The 17,516-nt window shown below is 33.1% G+C and overlaps 1 protein-coding gene across 1 annotated transcript in view; it reads right to left on the bottom strand.

Moving 5' to 3' along the window:
• Positions 1 to 17,516, bottom strand: part of DNAH7 (dynein axonemal heavy chain 7) — a 203,189-nt gene that overhangs the window by 132,731 nt on the left and 52,942 nt on the right. The window contains exons 19-23 of the mRNA XM_011369246.2: positions 14,605 to 14,798; positions 12,864 to 13,062; positions 10,019 to 10,159; positions 6,067 to 6,279; positions 2,598 to 2,707 (exon numbers count right to left, since the gene is read on the bottom strand). Of these exons, the coding sequence (XP_011367548.1) occupies positions 2,598 to 2,707; positions 6,067 to 6,279; positions 10,019 to 10,159; positions 12,864 to 13,062; positions 14,605 to 14,798 (857 nt within the window). The remainder of the gene's footprint in view (positions 1 to 2,597; positions 2,708 to 6,066; positions 6,280 to 10,018; positions 10,160 to 12,863; positions 13,063 to 14,604; positions 14,799 to 17,516) is intronic.

Genomic DNA, 17,516 nt, shown 5'->3' with positions numbered 1-17,516 from the left:
GAAGGCAAAGGTCTGGGAGCGTTACTACCTACATGGTGCTCTGCCCTCTTTGGTATCTCGATGGTTTGTTCGATTAGATTTAAAATAAAAAGCAATAGACATCATAGAATTTTAAGGAAAAAAAAAAAGAAACCAATTTCATAAAAGACAACTTGAAATACATGTAATGAAAAATATAATTATTAAACTTTTAAAATCTCAGCAAACATAAATAGTAGAATAAGAATAAAGAAACAGAGAATTATGTACTAGATGGTAAATGTGAGGAAATCACGAGGAAGATACAGAGATCTAATATAAGAAAAGTTAAGAGACATAGCAGATAGAAATAAGAGAATGGGGAAGGGAAAATTTTAAAGACAATAGGTTAAAATTTTCCAGAATTGAAGAAAGACATGAATTGAAAATGCCCCGAGTGAATAGATAAAAATCAGTCCCTATCTAGACACATTGTAGTGAACATCGACAACATAACATCTAACAGCAGTAGTAATAGATGCCAAGAATATCATCATTGAAGAGCTGAAAGAAAATTACTGGTCATCTGCAATTCTACATCTAGCTAATCTGTCATTTAATAATTGAGTGAGGACTCCCCTCCCAAAAAAACAAGAGGCATTTTTAGATAAAGATGTAGAGCTCATTACTTGCAGAGCCTCACTGAAACCATAACTAAAAGATGTTGTCTAGTAAGAAGAAAAATTAAGCCAGAAATAAGGCAAAGCAAAAAGCAATGGGGAGCAGAGACAATGATAAAATTTTTGGTAAACATAATAGCTGTAAAAATGTAACAGTACATTAATAAAGCTCTGTCTTAGAATTTTGACTAAAACCCTAAGCTAAGAGCAATGTATGCCAGATCATCTTATCTTATAGTGAAATGGTCACTTACCATAAACGCACAAGAATTTGGATAGAAAGATCGTAAGTGAGAAGCCAGGAGTGAGGATTTCTTTGGCAAGAGTTGTTTGTGTGTTATGTATTTCCCTCCCTCTCTGTGGAGGAAGAGAGAGCAGTACTTGTCCCTCTCACAAACTGACTGAGAGGGCCTTGGAGAACTATTCAGAAAGCCTGGCACACCACTGGCCCTTGATTCTGTGGAGCACAGGAACTGGGAGCTGATTCGCAAGTTAAAATATCTAAAGTGAAGAGAATGCCCTGAGACACATCCTGATGGTAGAGTGGGGGAAAATGTAGACAGTAAGAGAGATGTATTCTCACTGCTGGTCAGACATATGTATGTGTATCGTCTGGCCAGATCCTGATCCCACTGGAAGTGAGCTAGATTTGAGTCAGGCTGAATGGGACCCTGTGTGGGAGGCCCAGCTAGGACCAGAGAAGACCACAAGGAAAAGGTGTGTGTATGGTGGGCCTCAGACAGAGGCTGAAGCGAAAGTCACCAGCAGCCTGCCAGAGAAGGCATTTTCCACAGGAAGGAGAATCCCTTGAGAGATCTGACATATTTGAGCTTCTGCCATCATTGAGGGCACTTACGCAGCCAAAGATAGTTGTCACACAAGAGACTTGTCACATATAAACCCATCTCTTCCTTTTTTTCTTTCTTCCATCAACCCTCAACACTGGAGGAGCCAAAAGATGAACTATTGAGGGATGGATGCAAAGGACTGGGATAAAAATGACAAAAGATTGACTACATTTACCTTCACAAATGCAGGCCATGAGCTTGTGTGAGGCTCAAGCTGGGGGAGAAGGGAAGTTTTAAATTGAATAAAATAAATTAACTTTGATGTTAGACCTAAAGGGACTTTTGATATCTGGGGGAAAAAATACTATTCATTAATATCTTAGCATAACCAGAAAAATTAGGGAATCTACCTTAAATTTCATCTAGGAAGAATGGGAAAAAATATTTGATAGAGCAAGTTTAAAGAACACTGATAAGAAAGAATAAAATTGCTTTCCATTTGCATCCTGAGACCAGTTTCATCAAAAAACTAGTTAAACTAATATTTTTGGAAGAAAATGAAAAAAAAAGTTTAATTATTTAACGATAATTTGGAATATGGATGACGAGAACTTGGAGTTAAAGTAGTTAAAGCACTTTTGTTATTCAGAAAAATGATAGAAAAAAATGCAACTGTAAATACCTATGAGATATCTAATGGAGATACCCAGTGGGCGTGCGTGTAGTGAAAGCTTACAGGAGAGACTCTGGCTGGAGGTACAGATTTGGGAATCTGTTAACACCTGAGAGTGAATGAGAACATTCAGGAAAGCACAAAACATGAAACAAAACACCACATGAAAATAGAATTCCAGATAATTCTGTGTTTCAGGGGAAGGAACAGGATGCCTCAAATAATCCAAAAGAAAGAGTCGAAAAGTTTCAAGAAGACAGGATATATGAAGAATGTAAAAAACAGCAATATCTGACAATACTTGGAGTTCTAGAGCTGAGAGGAAGAAGCTAGCAGAGAAAGAGAAATTGAAGATCAAGTTGAGAGAATTAAGGGTCTAGGAAAAGAATACAGGACACATTTACTGGGTAGAAGATAATTTGGTACTTTTTTTAGAAATAAGTGGTCTAGGGATGAGTGAAAGTTATTTCCAATATATCTTTAAGTTACTAAGTATACCTGTAACATCTGTCAGTGAGTGGAGTAATAACCAGCCTAGGGGAATTACCCAGGTATTCGTATCCATACCGTAAGCCAGCATTAATCATCTTTGTTTCTAAATGATTTTCCTAGGATAAATCAGATAAAATAAAGTTAGCTTAATAGACATTTGAATAATATGAAATTTCAAGATCTTTTATAAATAATAGTCATATTGTGAACAACATCTTTAAAATTCACTTTTCAGGCATTATTTAATTCAGTAGAAGAATTCAATATCTAATTTTGGGGGATAACTAATTGAAGTCATTGGCTTCAACTTTTTCTATAGAATATCTTTGGAAAATATATTTGTTTTTATCTCTCATATTTTCTTTTTTTTTTTACTTGCTAACACTTTTAATTTTATTTTTATTAAGGCATAACTGACACACAGCATTATAGTAGTTTCAGGTGTACAACATGATTCAATGCTTGTGTATAATTTAAATAGCAACTAAATTAAATCATGCTACTAAATTTAAGTAGAAAAATATTTATATATTGTGAAATGTTCACAAGTCTAGTTAACATCCATCAACATATATAATTACAGAATTTTTTTTCTTGTGATAAGAACTTTAAGATCTATTCTCTTAACAACTTTCAAATATGCAATACAGTATTATTAACTATAATTGCCATACTATACTTTACATCCCCATGACTTATTTATTTTATATCTGAAAGTTTGTATCTTTTGACTCCCTTTACCCATTTTTTCCACCCCAACAGCCACCTCTGGCGACCACCAATCTGTTCTCTGAATCTATAAGCTTGGTTCCTTGGTTCCTTGGTCCCTCCCTCCCTCCCTCCCTTCCCTTCCTTCCTTCCTTCCTCTCTCTCTCTCTTTCTTTCTTTCTTCCGCTCTCTCTTTCTTTTTCTTTTTCTCTCTTTTTCTTTCTTTCTTTCTTTCTTTTTCTTTCTTTCTCTCTCTCTCTTCTTTCTTTTTTTTAGACTTCACATATAAGTGAGATCATATAGTACTTGTCTTTCTCTGTGACTTATTTCACTTAGCACAATGCCCTTAAGGTCCACTATGTTGTCAAAAATGGCAAGACTTCATTATTTTTTATGTATGAGTCATATTCCATTATTTATATACCACAACCTCATTATCCATTCATTTGTTGATGGACATTTAGGTTTTTTTCCATATGTTGGGTATTGTAAATAATTATGCAATACACATGAGGATGCTTATATTTTTTCAGATTAGTGTTTTTATTTTCTTCAAATAAATATCCAAAAATAAAATTGCTGAATCATATGATAGTTGTATTTTTTTGTTTGTTTGTTTTTTAGGAAATTCCATATTGCTTTCCATAGTGGCTGCACCAATTTACATTCAAACCAACAGTGCGCAACGGTTCTCTTTGCTCCATACCCTCCTGAGCATTTGTTATCTCTTGCTTTTTTGACAATAGGCTCTTTAACAGGTGTGAGGTGGTATCTTATTGTGGTTTTGATTTGCATTTCACTGATGATTAGTGACATTGAGCATCTTTTCATGTACCTATTGGTTATCTGTATATCTTCTTTGAAATGTAAAAATGTCTATTCAGATCCCTTGCTCATTTTTTAATCAGATTGTTTGTTTTGCTATTGAGTTGTATGAGTTCTTAATATATTTTGGATATTAACTCCTTAACAGATATATGATTTACAAATATTTTCTCCCATTCAATAGTTTGCTTTTTCATTTTGATGGTTTCCTTTGCTGTACAGAAGCTTTTTAGTTTGTGTAGTCTCACTTGTTTATTTTTGCTTTTGTTTCCTTTGCTTTTGGCATCAGAGTCAAAAAATCATTGCCAAGACCAATGTTGAGGAGATATTTTCTTCTAGTTTTATGATTTCAGGTTTACATTCAAGTATCTAATCTACCTCAGTTAATTTTTGTGTATGATGTAAGTTAGTGATCTAGTCTCATTCTTTTGCATGTTGCTGTCCAATTTCCCCAACACTATTTATTGAAGAGACTTCTCCTTCTCCATTGTATATTCTTGGCTCCTTAGCTGTAAACTACTATATGCATGGGTTTATTTCTGGGCTCTCTATTCTGTTTCATTGATCTATGTACCTGTTTTTATGTTGTTGTTTTTGCCAGTATCATACTGTTTTGATTACTATAACCTTTAAATATAATTTGAAGAGTGTGATGCCTCCAGGTTTGTTGTTCTTTCTCAAAATTACTTAGACTATTCAGGGTCTTTTGTCATTCTGTACCAATTTTGGAATTATTTGTTCTATTTCTGTGAAAAATACCATTGGAATTTGATAGGGACTGCACTGAATCTGTAGATTGCTTTGAGTAGTATAGACATTTCGACAATATTAATTCTTTCAATCCATGAGCATAAAATATTTGTCATTTATTTGTGTTTTCTTCAATTTATTTCACCAATATCTTATCGTTTCAGTGTATAGATCTTTCACCTCTTTAGTTAAATTTATTCCCAGGTATTAAATTCTTTTTGATGCAATTGTAAATGAGATTTTTTTTTTAAATTTCTCTTTCCAATAGTTCATTATTCTCCTATATTTTCCATCATTTGTTCAATTTATTTTCACTATAGAGTGAGTATTATTATTATTGCCATTTTATAGATAAGGAAACTGATGCTTAAATAGAGAAAGTGATTTGCCCAAGTCATACATCTGATAAGGGGAGGATCTGGCATTTGAAACAATGTTTCCACAGGCGGAGACTCTAACCACTATACACACTGCCTCTCACATAAGTTTTCAAGGGCTTTGGTTCTTGTATCTCTTCTCCTCTTACCTCATATTTCCCAAGCCTTTCATAAAAGCAAATAAGATAAGAAATTTAGAGTCCAAATCTCGTCATGAGCTCTCTCTTTCCATTCTCAACAGGCCCAACCGTGTCCGGTGTACTAACTGTTCCTGCTTCTCCTGCCTTCCTAGTAGTAACTGCCATCACCATCCACCCGATGCCCTGATCAAAATCTTCCCTCCAGATCATGCTTCTGGTTCCTTCAACTGATCAACTAGAGGAAATTTTAATTACTAAATCAGACTAAATCAGTCTGATTTGCATTCTTTAGATATATCAGGAATCTATAAATGCAACTTTAAACTGACTAGTTTCAACATTTCACAGATTCAGCAAGCATAGTGACTAATTTAAAATGAGTAATTTTTTATAATTACTCAGAATTTGAGTGTGTCTATACGTGTTTATGTATTTCTGTGTAACTATACATTTGGATATGGATTTGGATATAGATTTATAGTTTTTGTAAAGATGATATAGATATAGTTTCAGGCTGCTTTAATCTTCAATGTGGAGAATGCTTGTTTGGATATAGTCAGCGGTCAGCAAAAAATCCTATATTACTGATACTACTTCCCATGCGAACAAGCAAGCACAAATTAAAAAGCTATGAGCCAAAATTGCTGTGTAGTAACATTTAGTGATATCACTTACTTGCCAATAGTACCTAAGCTGACTTAACCATTCGAAGTCAGAGTCATCACTAACATTTTTATTAACAAGTACTGTGAGGACATCTCTGGCATGAACATCCAGTACCACAAGGGCTCCCAGAGTAACACGATTCTGCTTGGACAGTTTGCCACGGACCAAGGTGACGATATCATCGATTTGTTTGTTACATTTTTCCAAGTATTGCTGAAGAGCCTGAAGGAAAAATAAGATATGATTACTTAATGTAATCAAAATCATTTTGAACCAAAACACTTTGAACTAGCATGTACACAAAGTATTTTCTACATTTTTATCATAATTTTCCATATGACGTAATTTTAAAATAATTCATTTTTCTTACCACAAAGATATCAGGTGAACAAGCCTCATCTGGCCGGATGTCATGAACATATGTGGTTTGCATCTACCCAACAACCTTTCCTTTCCTATTTGCACTCCTCTAGGTTCTGTAGTTCTTTTCACTAGTCTTAGTAGACTCTGGGTATGCCAATTTGAAGCTATTCAAGTCTTCATCCCCGCTGCTGCCAGAGACGAGTAGAGATAAAAGATAGACAAGGAAAGAGACCGCAGCAGCAATAAAGCCCTGAGATCTTAATTCCAACTGCTCCATCTTAGATCCCACAAGTCCTTCTAGTACTCTTGTGTAAGATATCTGAGTTGGATTCGTGCCACTTGAAATGTAAAGATTTTAATAAACAAAACATCTATTTAATATTTTAGTTTATGGTGAGCTAATGCCAATTCTAAGGACCAGGCTTGCTTTGAGGTCTGTTTTCTAGTGGGTAAATCTAATTAGTAAGTTTAAAAAAAAAAAGAAAAAAGAAAAAAAGAAGGTTAATGAAAATCAAATTAGAATCACTGAAAATGGCTGTGTTTAAGGGAAGTGTTGATGTGCTACAGCAGGCTGCTGTGGTCCCTTTCTCCACTCCAATAATATTTAATAAACATTATGCACTAATGAGTTTATTTCACTCCTCTGGGGCCAGGTAAGTGGTAGCAATGAAACTAAAAATGAGGATTTCCAAGAATGAGAAAAAGTTTAACAGATATAGTCAGAACAGTAACTTATTTCTCTATGGTGTACTTTTCTTATTCTTTGACATATTTTATCTCTCTTTTTATTTTATTTTAAGGAAGTCATTTTTTCAAAAGTTTGGTGCTTGAACATTATTTCATTTATATGATTTCATGATTAATTACTATTAATTTGCTTCATAAGTAGTGAAAAATAAACTTTTGTTCCATCGTATTTAAATAACCATGTGTCTAAATTCTTGGAGCTGGTTAGTGAATTTAAGTGTATCAAATATACAAATTAGTAAGAACAGTTTTGATCCTAGAAACAAAAGCTATGCCAGTTGGTGCATCTTAGTTTCCTCATCAATAAAATCAGGATCTCTGAAAGCTCTACCAGATCTCACATTCTGAAGTTCAACACAAAACATGTTTTAATGTAATATTTAGACCTGACAGTACAAATCATATGTTTATAAGAATTTATAGCTATTTACACTAGCAGAATGTATTTTCCTATGCTAGAAAAACAGATTTAGAACTAAAATTTAGCTTCAAACTGTGGTAAACTGAGTTCTTTAGGAACTATATTATATGAATGAGAATTCAGATAAACTAATTTGAAAAAATCATAATAGCGATACAATTTTTGTTATATTTTATTCCCTATAAACCATTCTGTACAGAAAGCTAATAAACCTGAAGATAAAACTACTATTATATACAGCCAAGATAAACATTATCTGGAATCAAATATTTTTATTATACCTCGATCATTCTACATATACATGATACACTGACTCAAAATCATATCAATATTTGCAATATCCCAAGCTCTGTGTCTGTGGTGAGTCTTTCATTCATTTTATCAGCCTTGTAATGCCTCATACTGACTAGTTCCACAATCAACATTCATTGAATAAATAAATGGGAACAGATCCTGATGTGAACAGGTTTCTGGCAGTGTGACAGTATAACAAGGTGCTATTATAGCATCAATCTCCAGACAACTTGGGATGTTTGCAGAGAATGGAAGTGTCCAGAGCTGCCGAGAGTTTCCAGCTGCTTAACCACAAAGTTATCAGTTTCAAATGTGAACCACACATTAATTAGGAGAGAAATTACCAACACATAGAATACTAAAACATATGCTAGCCTCCCATGATAGAACCATAGGCAGCGGATGAAGGGCATACTGAAGCAGGGTAATCACAAGCGGATGAAAAAGAAAAGAATTAATTTTTAAGGGCATGTATAAAGTTTAATTTCATACCATAAAACAGCTATGAAAGCACCATAAAACACAGTAGAAGAGGGCAATCAGGCAAGGAACACTAATAAGCATAACTTGCTAAAATTGCTAAGCTATCCTTTCAAAGGACCTCGAGTCTATGAAGCTGCGTCACCCTCGAGGTGCAATTCTCATTTTGGCTTTCTCTGTGAATGGCTTTGTATCTGCACCATATTACATGAATGGGAAAAAAAAATGAATAGACTAACAAAAGAGTAAATAAATAACTTCATCTCAATATCAGCAGATATCATTGTAAACCAAGGAAACTATTTGTATCTGTATGCAATATGGTAAGAATTATAGGCAGGTAGTTTTGAGCAGAGGACAGTGACATTGAAAAAGGAGTGACCTAAACTGCATGTCCCTTGAGATTCAAACTATGTTTGCAAGTTAAGTAGAAGCATAAGAATTATAGTTTATACTTTAAAGCTCTACCGCAACTCTTACCTGTTCCAACCTTTCTGAAGTTAAGACCAGAAAAAAAATGTAGTTTTGACAGAGGGATAGAGATTTGATAAACACTACATTTAAACTGAAAAAAAAAAAAATGGATGATGCCTACGAATTTGGCTGATTTGCTCACATTTGGTTTTTGGTAATGAAGTGGGTGGTTTGGGGGCAGTGGGCAACAAGCAAGGTGGGAGATTCAGGAGCTACATGTTCCCCTTAGTAGCCCACAATGGTGATGGAGGAATCTTTTTGTATGGGAAAGTTGGTGAGTAGTAGCTTAAAAGTAATAAAATAAAATAAAATGAATTCTCTAGACTCACTGAGGAAAAAGAAAAATACACAAGCGATGAGACAGCCAAGAGTCCAGAAGTAACCCCAAGGAAACCACCATTCCCCAGTGGTATGGTTTTCATGAAGAAAGACTTTTTTGTAAAAATCCCTGACTTCCTGCGTGATGCCCTATCCTTTCCCACAGAGGAGAAATAAGTGAACAGTTGGTAAGTTGGAGTGTACTAAGCATGTGTTGGTCAACTCTTTCCTCTCTGGGGTCTGCCTGTTTACAGAGAACATGAGTCTCTCTCAAACTCTAACACTCAATAATACCTTAAAGACAACAATATCAAACTCTATGTCAAAAATACATTTCAAACTTATAGTTGTAAACAAAAGACATACAATTTCTAGATTCCATGTGGTCCTTCAGTCAACTGAAAATTGACCTGCTTGAAATCCCATCTCAAGAATAAGAATGTTGCACTGAATGCAGTTTCTGTTTCAGTTAATAACAGTAATCCAATTCATAGTATTACTAAATTCATATATCCAATATATTAGAATTATTAAAATTAAGCATCATTCAAAATATTAATATTTATTTAAAAGCAATACATTAAAAATAAAGATGAAAATAGTAGAAATGAGTCAACTGATACCATGTCTTCATAGCATAGTTTTACTCAAGGCATAAGAGAGAATTATATTACATATTTCCTTCTAACCTTTCTGAGTTTAGGAAGTATTTTAGTCCTATTATCACTTTATTTTTAAAGGTACAAAAATGTATATAATAACAATATTGAGTCTCAAGTACCCTGATATTTTGAGTGGATTGTCTTTATTTATAATAACTTTTGAAAAAAAATGCTGACAAACCTGAGGATAGTAAAAGCTTACCTCTTGCCCTGCTGAAATTGCTGTTTGTACTTCTACTGTCCAAAAGGTTTGGGATACACAGAGAACCGTCTGTCCAGGCCAATCTCTTACCCAGTTAATTCGTTCATACTTTGTATAGGCAAAAATTGCTTCTTTAATTACCTAATTGAGAAAGAAAATGCTAAAGATGAACAGTTTCACACTGGAACATTCTATATGATAAAAAGCTAAATGCATAAACAGATTAACTCATACTGCTCAACTTCTTATAACATCTTAGCCAATAATGAAGACTCAAGGTATGTGATATTAAGCTATTTAAATTCAAGTTTATTCATATACCTGTGAGCAAAACAAATATACTACATAGCATTTTATTTTGCTGATAGACAATCAATTTGTGTGAATCACATTATATAAAATATTTATTTGACCAATTGTAGCCAAAAATATTCTAAATACATTTGGATTGAAAAGGCACAAGCAATTTTATTGCAAAACATAACTTCAAATACTTCCAAAAAGAGATCCATCAAATTCATAGATAATAATTTTCTTTGAACTTAGAACCCAATTCAGCCATGTGCATATATGTACATGCACACTAAGGCAAACCACACAATTTCTCTAAAGTTCCTCCTGTGTTTGCAGATCTTGCTTACTCTCAGTTCTGTAGTTTGATGCCCAAGGCAATGATGACAGGGACAAATGTATAATTCATTGATGGAGAGTTGAGAGCTATACAATCAGGAAGTCTAATTCATGTACTTTGCTACATATGTTTCCAGTGGACTGATAAATCCGCTTTTTCTACCAGCCATCAGTGAGAAACATTCTAATCTGTTATATGTATCAATCAAGAATAGTAACATCACTTGTGAGGTGACATCCATTTTAATGTTTGAATCTCGGGGGGGAAATATAAAAATTGGATTTTTCTGAGAAATATATAAGGTTGGGTGAACCTTTCAGAATTTCTAGTCTGGCTAATATATTTATGGAATTCAACAGGGATGAAGAACACTGGCTATTGCTAATAGAGAAAAAATTTAAAGGCCAGGGAAGCTACAGAAAGAACAGGTAAAAATGAGCAACCAAGAAATGGGAGGAACATAAGAAAGAAAGTACAGTAGATATCTGCCAAGGATGGAATAAATATGTATTCTAGAAGGACACTGTGGGGAAAACAAGAGGAAGACATCAAAATCTAAATCACAAATTTCTATATAGTGGATGAAGAGAAATATGATTATATATTATGTGTAAAATATTTTATGTATGCCATATATAAATAAATATGTGTAAATTATATATTATTTGGGGGTAGCAAGTTACATCAAACCTACAATAATCCAGAAAGATAAAGGGGCAAAGATGCCAAGAACATGACTCTTTTATCATTTACAAATGAGTCAAAATTCGCTTAATCTAGACATGCAGTAAGTAGTGTTCGAGCATGCAAATAAATATAGCAGCACAAAAGTAACACACATATCTCCTATCTGTAGTTTTTATATCACATTTGCTTGCATATTTCACCAACACAAAGATACACATGGACATTTGGGGAAAATATTTCCTACATAATTCCTTGCCTCCCATCTTAATGTTCCAAAATGGCAATCGAAATATTTTCTTTAAGCACTTTGACAAACAAAATTAAAAGAATAGTTGAAATAGTACCAGATATGCCTAAGATAATGAGTTTTCACTGAATAGTTGAAATAGTACCAGATATGCCTAAGATAATGAGTTTTCACTGAAGACATCAATTAACAAACCAAACAACCCAATTCAATGTTGCTAAGTAGTGGTCAAAGTAGAATTCATTTACATTGCTAACAACTACAAATTGGGAATGCTATTTGTCAATACCTATCAAAGCCTATGACGGCTCATCCTCTTTGGCCCAGGGGACCACTATATGAGGAGTTATCATAAGCAAATAAGTAATTCAATCAAATAAATCAGCTATATATATAAGGATGTTCATTATAAGTTAATTCATAATAGGAAGAAATGGGAAACTGCCCAAAAGATTTTATGACTACTGGAAAATATTATGTAAGCAGATATTAAAACTGTATTTAAGAAGAGAAAGAAGCATTAAGACTTGTGATATATATTAAAAATCCAGATTCCAATATATTTTTTAATTATGTGTGAAATAATCTGAAAAATTAATGAAAACTGTTGTTGATTAGAGCTTGATGCCATATTTCCTTCGCATTCTTGCCTTCGGGCTCCCTTGCTCAACCATTATTTTTATCCTTGATACAGAATTCGAATGCTAAGTTCACATTATATTAAAAAGTAAATTTAAGTGCTCAATTAATCTCTATTTGTTGCCATAACTTGAAATTTTGTACTTGCAAAGATAATTACAAATGATTGAGTTGATAAAGATTTTTTGAAATGCACAAAATATGAGGTTGGCATTAATTGTAGGACATATATATGATTTTCTAACATTCTGGTACATATTTTGTATATATACAGAACAAAAGGATCATAAAAGGAACATACATGTCAAGGAGATTGATGTGAAACTGTAGAGAGGCTTTCAAGACAAGACTAAAGGTAGACCATGCAGACCAAAGTGTGTCTAATTAATGATAAAAGCACTAGCATGTAGCTGTGAGAAATGAAACAGACTCATGACTAAAACTCAAGTTTTCTATCGTATGGATGGTATTTTGTACCACTTTTCAAGTGGATCACTATAAAATTAATATCATAGACCACACTTTGCCTTCAAGCTATTATAATTGAATTGCTAATTCATGACTCAACTTCTGTTTAAATAACAGGGTATTTATCAATGATACATTAATTTTCTATCATCTTTAGAAATAGTAATAGCTACCTTGTGGATGGATTTAATCATAACTCTCTCTAACTCAAGCAACCACTTCTCCACTTGACCTCTGGCTTTGACTGTTGAAATGGTCTCTATGAGTTCCACAATCTCTTCTTCACTGCTCTTCATGTGAGTGATGTCTAAAGTTTCTGTAAATTGTACCTTTGCAATTCCTTCAAAACATTTCTTCAAGTGAGGTTGCACCCTGTCAGGAAAAAAATAAATGTTTAAGAGAATTAACCAAATTAAAAAGTAATTCCTTAAATATTGGTGTTCTTTGCGCCTCCAGTTTTCAATCAAAACGTATAAATGTTCATTATGTGTTAGTCCCCCGGCTAGATGCTGCTGGAGATAAAGTGCTGAGGGGAAAAAAAAGACAAAATCTTGTCCTACATGGATTATACAGCTAAGCAGAAGGTCAACATTAAGTCAATAATCACAAAAATATCTATAAAATTACAATTATAATAAGAGCTAAAGAGGAGACATCGATGAGGCTTTGTTTCCAACACAATGAATCAAAAGATTTCAAAGTAACATAAGGAAGAAATACATCTTGACTAACAGATAATAATACACTAATGTGAAGAATTTTCAAATGCACAAAAGTAGCCACTTCAACTAGCATCTTCAGAGTCTGCTTGCAAATTATGAACTAAATTTAGTGCTTTAAGTACTTTACAATTTCTAAGTCAATTGCTTTGAAGTAAATCAACTTTAGTCTTCTCATTGTAATATAATTGGAATTGACTAAACCTTTCATTTTTGGCATATTAGCAATAATCAATTGAATGCATCTTTCAAATGGGCAAAAAAGAAGCAGAGTAGAAAAACTAGATGGAAATCTGAGCCTAAATTGATCTCTTTGTCTGGATTACTTGTCTCCTACTTTGAAGGCACGCGACACAAAATTAATTAATTTGTTTTAACAAATACCTATTCACAGTTCATTGTATACTAGACTCTTCTAAGGAATCAGGACTCAGCATTGGGAGAAAAAAAAGCAGTCAAAAATCTCTGCCATAATAGCACTTATATTCTGCTAGAGGCAATCAAACAGCAAACAAATAAAGTACATTATTGAGTAAGACTGATGTTAAAAAGTATGCCAAAGGAAAATAAGGCCAAGAAGGTGTTTCAGGAAAGATGGCTAGGGAGTGATGAAAGGGGTTGCCATTTTAAATAGAGTAGTCAGAAAAGTCCTCCTGAGTGGCAGATATTTGAGCAGGTTTCCACAAACACCTACAGAAGATAAAAGAAGTCTCATGGATATTTGTGTAAGGAGAATCCTAGGCAAAGAGAACAACAGTACAGTGAGGGAGGAGGTTGCCCCTTTCATGGGGGAATTGCAAGGACTGTAGCAGAGTGAACAAGAAGAAAACCAGTGGGAGATGAATAGAAAGGATAATTGGGGGGGGCACCTGTGAGGGTCATTGCATGCCATTGAGGGCAATAACTTTTATTCTGAATGTGATGTAGAAGAGTGATGTGTTCTGAAAATATCTGTAAGGGAATATATGTTAAAATAATAAATCCACTCCAAGATTCATCGCATCTGGAAAAATATCATGCAGTGATACTATGTTTTTAATAATTATTTTAAGTTGACTATTGATAATACTTACAATAGTCTTTTTAAGAATTATTACATAAACATAATTATACATATTTATTTATATTCTGCCTTATTCTAAAAATTAAATTTAGGCAGATGAATTTAGCCATGCTATATATGTAAGTTACTTACCTAGTGGGATCTTTAGTCTCAGATAGTATCTCAAGAAGTTCATCATTAGACAAGAAAAAGAATCTGGGGAAGAAGAGACGTTTCTTTTCCAAATATTCATTAAGTCCTTTGAGAATGAGTTCCAAAAGTTCATTAGATTTTTTCAGCCTTTCCAGCATTCTCTCAATAGTGACAACTGTCAGAACATGTTTATCCTAAAAATAAGAGAAAATGAACACTCAACTCAAAAATATTAGATACTAAGTTTATTTATATTCACATAATATTTGAGACTGCCTATTTTATCAAACAAGTTATACAAAATTTAAAGTAAATGTTTATTTTTAAAAAGTAGTATTGTCTAGTCTATGCCTCTTTAATTATGTAAGAGTCATGTTGACTTGATACTCAGTGATGTTCACAATTTCTCATTCTAAGTTGAAAAATGCGAGAAACAGAAAATGAGCAAGGGGTAGAGAGAGTGAGAGGGAGGAGGGAGAGGGAGCAAAACAAAGGAAGAGGAGGAGAGAGAGAGAGAAAAAGAAACACTGTCTGAATTCAAGGATGGGTGGTCCAAAATTGTATGAGATATGTTTGTCTTTTATTCTTTGAGGAAAAGTATTCTAAAAAGATATCATCGATATAATTATCATTTTGAATATTATTGCTATCAATAATAATAAAACAACACAGTCTCTGTCCTTATAATTGTAGATAAAAAAGTAAGCATTTGGGGCGGGGAGGAAGGAGTTTTTAATAAGATCATACGTTATAAATACCTGCATTTGGAACTACATTATAATACTCTGCTTGCTGAAGGATCTAAGTTCAAGGCGTGTTCTTCCTGAACTTTCTAGAGACTAAGACTCTTCTACCTTTAAGGCACGAGTTTCTAAACATTCTATCTATCGCATGAAAAAGTGTCACTGCGAGCTGTTTGCTCTAAAGTGATTCAAATACAATCAGGTATTTTTTCTTTTTTTTAAGTTTTCTTTCACGCTGTGGGATTCAAAATAAGAATTATAACCAAAAGCTGATCTTAAGAACTGATATTTTTAAAAAGTAAATAGTTTATTGATTTCTCAAAATATCCATACAATGAATCACTAGGTTTATGAAAATCTTTAGAAATACACATTAAAATACAAGCTAGTATTTGAAATAAAATTCTTTTTCCTCTCTTTTTTCTTTAACACATGATTGATGTCATCTGAGTCTAGTCTTGGTCTTATAATTTCAACTCAGTGTTCACCATTGACACCAATGACAAAGAGAAGTTCTTAACTAAATAAACTTAAAGGTGTGAGGTGCTAAACACATTAGAGATTTAAATCACCAGGCCAAATAATAAACCTTGTGAGAAGGTACCAGTACATTTATTAATATTAGTAATAAGGCATTTTAGAAAATTTATATAAAATTAGATCAAGATTGTTAAAAATTAAATATAGAATTTCAAGATTATCTAATTAAACTTATTTGGGGTACTCAGCGATGACTGAGAGATCAGCCAAACCTGTCAGCTGGAAATTGTTTCATACAGAAATTTTATTGTATTACAGTAGTCTCTAAAATATGTTTTTGTCAATATACTTTGAATGTGGCTGAAAAGGAAAGATATAATTTTTTTCTTTGTTTTGAATTACAATGATGTAACTTAGAAACAGTAATTTAATCAAGGAACAAAATAATTCTCATTAATACCTGTTTTCTAAATAAAAAAAGTTTGTATGAAATACGCAATATGTATTAGATACACTTATCTTTAAATATATACGATTTTTAAAAGGCATTTTATTATATTTCCTAACAGTTGCGAAAAAAACATTTGTTTTAAATAAATATTTTTAAGAAACACACACAAAAAGAAAGCAGGACAGAGACTCAGGTCATTTATTTAAATGTGCAAATCATTCAGTAAAGCATAGACTGGTACTCCTAAATACAAAACCAAAAGTGTTCTTAGAGTGCCATCTTCTGGAAAAGCTTACCTTTGTTTGTTGAGGGAAAAAAAAAAAAAAAGCTGAATGGTTGTTAATAAATGTGAAAAACCCTTTCATGAATTACTAATACTTGTTTTATTCTTAGCTAATTGATTGGAATGTTGCTATTTGAATCTAAGATTTGAAAGCTAAATAAAAAAAAATCAGTTATTTAAACAACGGTTTGTATTTCTTTCCCTAAATATTATAATTACAAAAGATATACCTCTGGAAACACTTAGCATTCTAGTAAAAAATTTTTACTTGAATTCCTGAGATCAAAACTATTTAACCAGTTTGGCTCAATGACTCTGAGCCAGATATGCTAGTTCTAAATGAAAATAGGGAATAATCTATGTGCCTTTGTATAATGGACATAAGAAACATATATGAAAATAATCATCTCATGACTGGGAACTAAGCTACCTTCACTCTTTCCATGAGAAGGTGAACATAACGAAGATTGCGTCAAATCAAGGAAAGCACAGAGCTGGTTCCTAACCCACGTTGCTCCTTATTACCAGTGTCACTGTAGGTCATTTACTGAATCCGAGTCTCTCCTATCTTTAAAATGGGAATAAGAGCTCTCCCTCAAGGTTGTTATGAGTACCAAATTAGATAAAATATTTGAAGCACTTAATATGGTTCCTAGAACACACATAAACTTGAAACTACTCTTTTATTTTCCCTTCCATAACTATCTCTTGAAGAGAAAGAGAAAGACCGACAGATAACACTTTTGGGGAAAATGAGGCACCTATATCATTCAATCAGTTTTATAGAGTTAAAATGGACATTTTATAATCTGCCATGCTTCAGGTAAGGTTTTTATCATAGTAAAATAAAACTGGCTGTAAGTCCCTTTAAGCACTGCCATAAAATCCTGGTACAGAGTAGGTATTCCAGAACTATTTGTTGAATGCTTGGGTGAATGAAGGATGAGTTAAGCTT

The sequence above is a fragment of the Pteropus vampyrus genome, unplaced genomic scaffold (genome assembly GCF_000151845.1).
Source record: "Pteropus vampyrus isolate Shadow unplaced genomic scaffold, Pvam_2.0 Scaffold146, whole genome shotgun sequence".
Taxonomy (NCBI): Eukaryota; Metazoa; Chordata; class Mammalia; order Chiroptera; family Pteropodidae; genus Pteropus; species Pteropus vampyrus.
This window is presented reverse-complemented; position numbering and strand designations above follow the sequence as displayed.